Source organism: Centrocercus urophasianus, unplaced genomic scaffold (assembly GCF_019232065.1).
Source record: "Centrocercus urophasianus isolate 14NV4802_14NV808 unplaced genomic scaffold, USGS_Curo_1.0 seq_58, whole genome shotgun sequence".
Taxonomy (NCBI): Eukaryota; Metazoa; Chordata; class Aves; order Galliformes; family Phasianidae; genus Centrocercus; species Centrocercus urophasianus.
The window spans coordinates 393,751-402,322 of NW_024885177.1; the positions used below are offsets into that span (position 1 = coordinate 393,751).

Sequence of the window (8,572 nt, forward strand, 5' to 3'; positions counted from 1 at the left end):
CTCTGTAGGTAAATGGCGCACAGAACCCGCTGGCTTTGGGCAGCAATAACCTAAATAATGCATAACACGGGCATTTTATGCACTGTTGCTGGCTTTGGGTAGCAATCATCCTTTAATAATGCATAAAATGAGGCATTTCTCTGTTACCAAACTGAGTATTTCAGCTGCGGAAACACAGGGAAACCCTCCCTCGTTTGGAAACCACAGATGTGTCAACTGCCTGATAGATCTTGTAAAAAATAACTTGCTGATAGGGACAAAGTGCTTTGAGGATGGTGAAAGATTCCACAGCGATGCAGGCGCTTCCTGCCACAAAGCCACCAATGCCATAAACTGGACATCAAAGTTCCGGCTGCATTTCTTTACAGGTAAGCATCTTCTGAACCCAAACCTGAAGCACGTGATGGTTCCTATCATAAAAGAGTCCCTTATGATGAAAAAAAAGAAGGCTTAGCCTGCATTTTTTGCTCCTCCCTGGACTAACCTCTAATTACTTTTAAGAGGTGGGCTTGCTTGGATCCCATCTTTCAGGCCTTAAGCAAGGGGGTTTTCTGGTCCCCAGCCCACTGGAAGTTTTTTTCATCAGTCTCTTTAGTGAGTGCCAGGAGCGCCTCTCAGGGCCAGGAAATAATAATTAATAATCATAAATGATGAATATTGCCAGTGCTTTTAGGCCCCAGGCTGGAGGATCCCAAGTCCCAAGCTGCTGAAGGTTTGATGATCCAAAATGTTCAGGGTCCCAAGACCCAAGGTGTTCAAGGTGCTAAGACTGAAGGTGTTCAGAATCCCAGGACTCAAGGCGCTGAGGGTATTAAGACCTAAGGTGTTCGAGGTCCCCAAACCTAAGGTATTGCCAACACTCAAGGTGTTGAGGGTCCCAAGAGCAAAGATCTTGAGGGTCTCAAGATCCGCCCCCTACCCCTCCCCACCCCAGCCCTCATCCTTGTGACTGTGAGAGTTCCTCCAAAGTGACTTTGCAGCAGAGGGGACTGAGAGCTGGGTACGCTCCTCTGAGAGGCTGCAGTCCCCAGGCCTGAGCATTTCCTGGCAAAATCACAAAAAGAAGCAGGCAGTGGTAGGTTTGGCTCAGGAAGGTTTAATGTGCTCCATCCCAGGAGTGGAGAAGCATTGCAGGGCGCTGCTGCAGGAGGGCTGCGGTGGGCGAGAGGGAGCCAGGCATGCATCGCAGCGGGGTCTGCGTGTGCAGCAGGAGAGCCAGCAGTCAGCGGGAGCTGCAGGGACGCTGCCTGAGGTCCCTGGTCAGCCAGGCTCCAGGGAGGTCCCTGGTGGTACTCAGACACTGAGGAAGAGATGCTGCAAGGACCTGGAGCCCTACAGCGCATGGAGACGGGTGTCCCTGTAGTCAAGAAAGATAGGCAGAACCCATGGACGTTGGCCTGTTGGAGGGACCTGGAGCCCTACAACATTTGGATGTGCCTCACACTCAGAAAGGATGGCTGAGGAGGAGGAAGCTCTACAGTGCTTGGATATGAGTTTGATAAGCAGAAACATAGGGCATGCAGCAAGCAGCCCAGGTCTCAGCCTCCACCATACCTGCAGAGCCTGACCTAGAGCTTCAGCGCCGTGACGCGAGGGATGTGGAAGGGACAGGTCTCCTCTGAGCCTGTAGAGCTGTGGAGAAAGAAGGAGAAAACATCAGATAGCCAAGGAGGAGCACATATCTGCCCACTCTGCATTGGAACTCGCCCACCCCATGCTTGCTTCTTACATGAGCCGGTTGCGGATGGGGCGGAAATGCTTGGTGAGCCTGATGGCAAAGATTATGTTGGGGATGAGGAAGAAGGTGCAGCACCCCAGGCTGAACCAGAAGGCATTCTGCAAGGAGAGAGCGCATGCTGGGCTGTGCAGGGAGAGGCAGAACCAAAGGGGCTGGGGAGCCTTGTGGTTGCTGGTCCCAGCGTGGGGTGCAGCACTGAGGTCCTTACCCAGGGGTCAGCAATTCGATCACACAGGATCACCCTCCCGTTGTCAAGGGCTGTGGCGAGAGGCTGGCACGAAGCCACATCCTCCCTCAGCTGGAACAAGAAGCGGGGAGGCCAAGCTTAAAACCCCACCCGGCTCAGGAGGATGCAGTTTGCTGCCTCCACTCTGACAAAGGTGAGCACCCACCGTCTGTCCGACCCAGTGCAGGTACTGTGCAAAGTAGCGCAGCTCCTTCCTTGTGAAGCAGCCAATCTCCTGGGGTGGAAGGAAGGTGGCATGGAGGCTGAGCTTAGGAAGAGGACTTGAGGCTCCAATTGCCTCTTCCTCGAATCCAGAGCTCCTTTACTGCTTTTTTTCTCTGGCTGTGGGGTATTTTTCTGCTCTCGGCTCACCTGCCGGAGGATCTGCTGGGCTTGCACAGGCAGCCGGGCTTCCACTGATGCAATGGTGGCCAGTGTGGTCTTCACTCGGTCCTAGAGAAGTGCAAGAAGTACAGAAAACCCTCAGGGCACTCAGCAACACTGGGCCTGGTGGAATGGGTGCCCAAGGATGAAATTTCTAATTTGGTCTGATTGCTGTGGGGTAGTGAGAAAAAACCCTCCTGGCAGGGTAGAGGCTCAATTAAACGCAGTGAGGCATCTCTGCCAGGGATGGGACTGATGCTCACGGGCTGGCATCATTCCTGGGTCTCCATCATCCTATGACTCACTTTTGGGATGCTGTACACACAGGGCCCCGTGTATGTTTTTGGTACCTGAAGGTGCGGTGCCAAGCGTGAAAGGAACCGGACGCTTTCCCCCAGCTTCACCTGTAGGACAGGGAGGTGAGAAAGCTGCAAAATCCCTTTTCTCCCCTCCACAGGGACAGGAGCTGCCTTGTAGGTGTGAACTCACCACCAGAGCCTCCTGAGTTTGCACCGTGGAGTTCTGCATCCGCCACAGAGCCTTGGCCTCAGCAGCCAGCCGTCCCGCCACCGTGCCATTCCTCTGCAGGGGGACAGCAGGGTGAGGGCAGCCCCGTGGGCACACGGGCAGCTGCTGCTGTCTGCCATGCCACTCACCTGCATCTTCTGCAGCCCCTCCAGGCTCCGAGCCAGAGCAGGGAGGCTGGTCTGCACCACAGGGATCTTCATCTAGAGGAAAACAGAGTCATCGGCTGCTTGAAATCCAGCCTCGGAAAGACTGTCACAGGAACCAGGTCTCTGCCAGCAGCCCCTCACCTCCTCCTGGAAGCTCCTATAGTCCACCTCATCCACACCGCTGCGGGCAAAGGTCTCCAGGTCGTTCCTGCCCTCACTGCGGAGCAGCCGCACATCCCCCAGCTGTGCCGTGAAGTCAGCCAGGCGTTTTTGGAAGTTGGCCGTGTACTGCAGGGATGAGATAGGGATGCTCGGGGCCTGGCACCTCCATCCCAGTCACCCCAGTAAAGCTCTTGCATCCCTGCGCTGTTTCCAGAAGCTCTGCTTGAAGGCAGCCCTCACCTTAGGGCTTTTGAGGTGCTCATCCAGGTCGTAGGACTTCTCCAGCTGCAGCACCTCCCACAGCCCCGCGCCACTCTTGCACTCCCTGCAAAGTGAAGGGGCAGTCGGTATCACCCCAATTAGCACTCCTCCCGCCAATTTGGGGCAGCGGAGGGCTCCTGCCAGCACCCACCGGTATGCAGCAGTAAGGTTGGAATCCCTCCTGAGGTTGAGCTGCTGGGTGAGGTTCATGGATGGAGGGAGGTTCCCAGGGGTGTCAATAAACTGAACAAAACAGTCAGAAAGAGAGGGGCAGGGTGAGACGCATGCATTCCTAGACATGTTTTTTTGGGGGTGATCTGCCCTCACATGTGTGTTCTGGTGTACCCCATCCCATCTGCAGCTAATCTTGCATGAATTGCATTGCCAATCACGAGCACTTCAGAACCATCCCAGCACCTCCAAACACCCAGGGGACAGTAATGCAGGTGGGAGCATTGTCACACGAAGGAAATGAACCACTGCAAAAGCCAATTTCCCACTGCAAATCCAGCAATCCAATTGGAATCTTAATTCTTTGGTCTAGGATGAGGCTTTCAGGTGGGACATTAAGGAAAACTTCTCTGAAAGAGTGTTCAGGCACTGGCACAGGCTGCCCATGGATGTGGTGGAGTCACCATCCCTGGAAGTGTTCCAGAACCACGGAGATGTGGCACCGAGGGACGTGGTTCAGTGGTCAATACTGGTGGTAGGTTGACAGTTGGAGTAGATGATCTTTTCCAACCTTATTGGGTTCGGGAACAGGAGGCAGAGCATTTGTGGGCATCTTGGTGAGCGCATGCATATGAAGAGACAGACAGACGTCCACCCACCTTGTAAATCTCCTGGTTGACCCAATTTCTGCAAACCAATGTCTGGACGTTGCCCCCAACCACGAAGGTGGTGAAAACCATGAGGATGAGGAGCCAGGAGAACAGGAAGCCCAGGCCCACGCCGCTGAAAGAAGGAGAGGAGGTGCCCAAGGCAGCTCTGCAGACCTGAGCAGGCTTGCGGTGACCTGCCTGGCCCCGCGGCTCCCTCCTGTGCCCAGGCACGCCGGCTGGGTGCGGGAGCTGCTGGCTCCCAGGGAGGAGCAGCTTCTCCCAAACCCTCCGGCGCAGGCGGAATCTACAAAAGCCTTTCAGTTCAGCTGGCTCCTGGTTCCTGCCTTTGCTTTTGCCTTTTTTTTTTTTTTTTTGTATTTTTGGGTGGCATGAGATGGCCACAGACCCCTGGCAGTAATGCTTACATCATGAGAAACTTGGCACCGGCTTCTCCTCGGCACTCGTAGTCGCTTGGGTCCTCCCGCTTGGACAGTCCATATGCACCCAGAGCCATCCCAGCCACATTGCAGGCGACAATGAGGAGGACGATGGAGCACAGCGCCGTGCCTGCAACCCACCTGGGGGAAGTAACAGGCCGATGGTTGGACTTGATGATCTTAGTGGCCTTTTCCAGCCTTAATGATTCTATGATTCTAAGTTGCAGCAGGCCATGACCTCGAGATACAGACCCATATGGGGCTCGGAGAGGGTCCGCACCCACCTCCTTTGCATCCCCTGCAGCCATTTGGATCACCTGTACCACTCGAAGCGCTCCACCTCCCGGAGGAAAGGCTGACTCCTGTCCTCTGCCTTCAGCAGGGCTTTGTTGACGTGCCGGGTGTAGTCAGGAAGGGGGAAGCCATCGGCTATGGTCTGCACCTTCTCTGACACTTGGGCCATCTCCTCCCTCAGCTCTGCAAGATGAAGAGAGATACTGAAATCCTGGGGTGAGTCCAGAGAAGGGCAACAAAGCTGTGAAGGGTCTGGAGCACAAGTTTTATGGGGAGCAGCTGAGAGAAGTGGGACTGTTCAGTCTGCAGAAAAAGAGGCTCAGGGGAAACCTCGTGGCTCCCTGCAACTGCCTGAGAGGAGGTTGTAGGGAGGCGGGATTGGCCTCTGCTCCCAGGTACCAGCGATAGGATGAGAGATGATTGCCTCAACTTGCACTAACAGACATTTGGGTTGGATATTAGGAACAATTTCTTCCCAGAAAGAGTGGTTGGGCACCAGCACAGGCTGCCCAGGGAGGTGGTGGAGTCATCGTCCCAGATGTTCAAGAGCCGTGGAGATGTGGTTGTGAAGGATGTGGCCAGTGGGCATGGCGGGGCAGGCTGGGGTTGGACTAGATGATCTTGGAGGTCTCTTCCAACCTTAATGATTCTATGATTCTAAGCTTATATTGGAGGGGGTCCCTGTGTCCCACCCCATCTCTGAATCAGGATTTGCCCCACGGAGGGCATCCCTCCTCCTCATGGGGGTTCTGCTCACCCTGGATCACTTGTGCCATCCTCTCCACAGCCAACTCTGGGATAGAATTGAAAGTACCATTGCCCTGCGAGGAGAAGAGGGACTGTGAGTGGCACAGATGGAGATACCATGGGTGCTGAGCCACCCCACTGCACCCACCTGCCGAATCATCTCTGCAAAGTCACTTCGGGGCAGACCAACCAACGTCTTCAACACCTTCTCCACCGAGGGCACCTTGAAGTGGGAAAAGCATCCTGTGAGCCTGGCGAGTGTCGGAGGGGTGGGGGGTGACCAGCACCCCATCCCACCTTGCTGTAGTCAGCGCCCAGCTGCAGGCTCTGTGCCCTGCCCAGCACACTGGCACAGGAGGTGCAGCGCGGATCGTCCAGGAGTGCGACCACACGCTGCCGTCGCTCCTGCAGTGCCGGCTCCAGCTCAGCCCGTGCCTCTGTCAGCACTCGGACCGTCTTGTTGAGAATCTGTAAATGGTGCAGCGAGGTCTGTAGGTCTTAAAGAGAAAGCCCAGGGCTAGTTCTTGCTGCTCCACTCGGCCACCCCTGTCTGCAAGCAAGGCTTTGGGAGCAGCCCTGGGTTAATCACGCTTAACATTACCTCCCGCCCTGTCCTGCAGGTCTGCCAGTGCTGCGTAGGTCATTGCCTTCAGCTGTGTGTGGATGGAGAGCCCCACGCTGCGGCTCACCCCTGCAAGGCACCACGAGACCATCAGCCCCTTGTTCCATCCCAGAACAGGGTGCTCTGGGGGTCTGTGCAGTGCTTACCCCCCAGGTCAGAGATTATCTGCTGCCGGGGCACTTCAAACTGGTCCACTGCCATTTGCACGCCCTGCAAAGAGAGAGGAGCTGCTGTGCAGGGGCATCATCAGGGAGCAGAGGAAGCCCTGTGTTGTATTAGAAACGCATCCATCTCATTTGCTTCCCAAACTGCTTTGCCCTGGCATATCAGTCACTCCAGCACCCACCTGGGGGATGTTGGCAATGTGCTGCCGCAGTGTGCGCAGTGTGGCCGGCACAGCACCGAGCCCCGGCTCCATCTGCTCCTTCACTCGCTGGTTGGTGACCAAGGCACAGATGGCGCTGGTCCTGCCAGGGATACAGGAGGTGACGGGAAGGTCCCATAGAGCATCCCCATCCCCACCTCCATCCTCACTCTCATCCCCATCCCAATCCACATCCTCAACTCTATTCCCACCCCCAACCCTATTCCCATCCCCATTCCCATCCCCATCAGCATGCTCCCTTTGGGGTGAGGCACTTCAGGACACTCACAGGATGATGATGGAGGTGATGGAGAGGCAGACAAGGAGGCAGCGGCGCCGGCAGGCCAGGGAACGCCGGTGGGCACGCAGGCGGCCCCCGCACCGCCGCCGACTCCGGCAATAGCAGAAGCACAGCCCTGCCACCGGCACAGCCACAGTGAAGAGCAGAGCCACCGCAGCACAAATGACGTAGCCCAGCTCGTACTGCACCACCTGTGTGATGGCAGAGAGTGGTTTTGGGGTGTTCCATCTGTTTGTTTTTATGTATCCCCAATTTTGGGTTGGGTGCCACCGCTGTGGCTTCCATGTCTTCACGTCCCTGCTCACCTGTGATGCCCGCACTGAGCTGGGGTTGTTCAGGGCTGCCCTGAGAAGCTCTGCAAACAAACCGTGGCAACGGTGAATGCCTCAAGGGCAGCTCCCACATCCCACCTGGTGCACCCCTATCCCTCCGTGGGCAGCATCCCCTTCCATGATGGGACAAAGCAGCTTCAACCCCACCAACCACTCCCAGGTACTGCAGAGGGCTCCAAGGGGTGGTGGTGGTGGTCATGTTGCCTTTCCAGGTGGGGACTCACCTGTGGGTAGGGGGTTCTGCTGGATGAGGTCCAGGTAGTGTCGGACGAGGCCATAGAGGGGGTCAAGAGAGCTGGGCACGCGGTGCAGCGCCGGCACTCGGATTTCAGCATGGGTGTCGGTGAAGCGGAGGACACCAGCAGGGCTGCTGGGGAGGCACTGCTGGGCGCCAGCGGGACGCAGCAGCACCCAAGCGAGGAGCAGCCCGGCTGCCCGCATGGCTTCGGCGGTGAGGAAGGAGCCGGGCGGCCCGTCAGCCTGCGAGCGCACGGAGGGGCATGCCCGGCCCTGGTGGCTTCGTCGGCTGCTCCAAGGAAACCTGCCTGACAGGTTGGCCGCCGCCGAGCCCAGACGCTGCGTGGCTGCTCCCCCGGCCTCCCTGGGGCGTCTGGGCTTGGCCAGGCTGTGCAAGGCGGGGTGATGAGCCGCCCAAACCTTCCCAAACCATCCCAGGGCTGTTTTGCAAGCGCTGCGTCCCTCGTCATGCTCAGCCCTGCAGGCAGCAGAGATCCCTCCTCACCTGCAAACAGCATCCCCTTGGCTGGGCTTGGACAAGGCTCGTCCCCAGCTGTCCCATGGGCACGTCCTGCTCCATAGGAGGAGCTGAGCTCTAGTGACAAGGATGGCAGGAAGGGAGGGAGTTTCCCTTTGGGACAGAGTGCAAAGAAGTGTGGTCCCTCCTTCAAAAAAGGTGCTTTTCCCCCAGCAGGGGATGGATGGACGCAGCAACTTTGTGGAGCAGATGGCATAACGCACTGCTCCACAAAGAATCATAGAATGGTTTGAGTTGGAAGGGACCCTTAAAGGCCATCTGGCCCAACTCCCTGCAACAAACAGGGACACCCACAGTTCAGTCAGGTGCTCAGAGCTCCATCCAGTCTGACGTGGATGTCTCCAGGGATAGGGCATCCATCATCCCTCTGGGCAACACATTTCAGTTCCTCACCAACCTCACTGCAAATTTCTTCCCTATATCCAGCCTAAATC

The 8,572-nt window shown here is 56.7% G+C and overlaps 1 protein-coding gene across 1 annotated transcript; it reads right to left on the reverse strand.

Moving 5' to 3' along the window:
• Positions 1 to 1,280: 1,280 nt before the first annotated feature.
• Positions 1,281 to 7,804, reverse strand: PROM2 (prominin 2). Its single transcript, XM_042836191.1, has 24 exons — positions 7,588 to 7,804; positions 7,337 to 7,386; positions 7,020 to 7,222; positions 6,713 to 6,833; positions 6,513 to 6,576; positions 6,346 to 6,435; positions 6,042 to 6,241; positions 5,893 to 5,967; positions 5,755 to 5,818; positions 5,021 to 5,180; positions 4,692 to 4,844; positions 4,276 to 4,399; positions 3,597 to 3,688; positions 3,425 to 3,509; positions 3,164 to 3,310; positions 3,005 to 3,076; positions 2,838 to 2,930; positions 2,699 to 2,752; positions 2,337 to 2,417; positions 2,131 to 2,199; positions 1,947 to 2,036; positions 1,730 to 1,836; positions 1,555 to 1,632; positions 1,281 to 1,357 (listed from the first exon to the last, which is right to left on the reverse strand). The coding sequence occupies exons 1-23, from the start codon at positions 7,802 to 7,804 to the stop codon at positions 1,569 to 1,571; spliced, it is 2,475 nt and encodes an 824-aa protein (XP_042692125.1). The 3' UTR covers positions 1,281 to 1,357; positions 1,555 to 1,568.
• Positions 7,805 to 8,572: the final 768 nt, after the last annotated feature.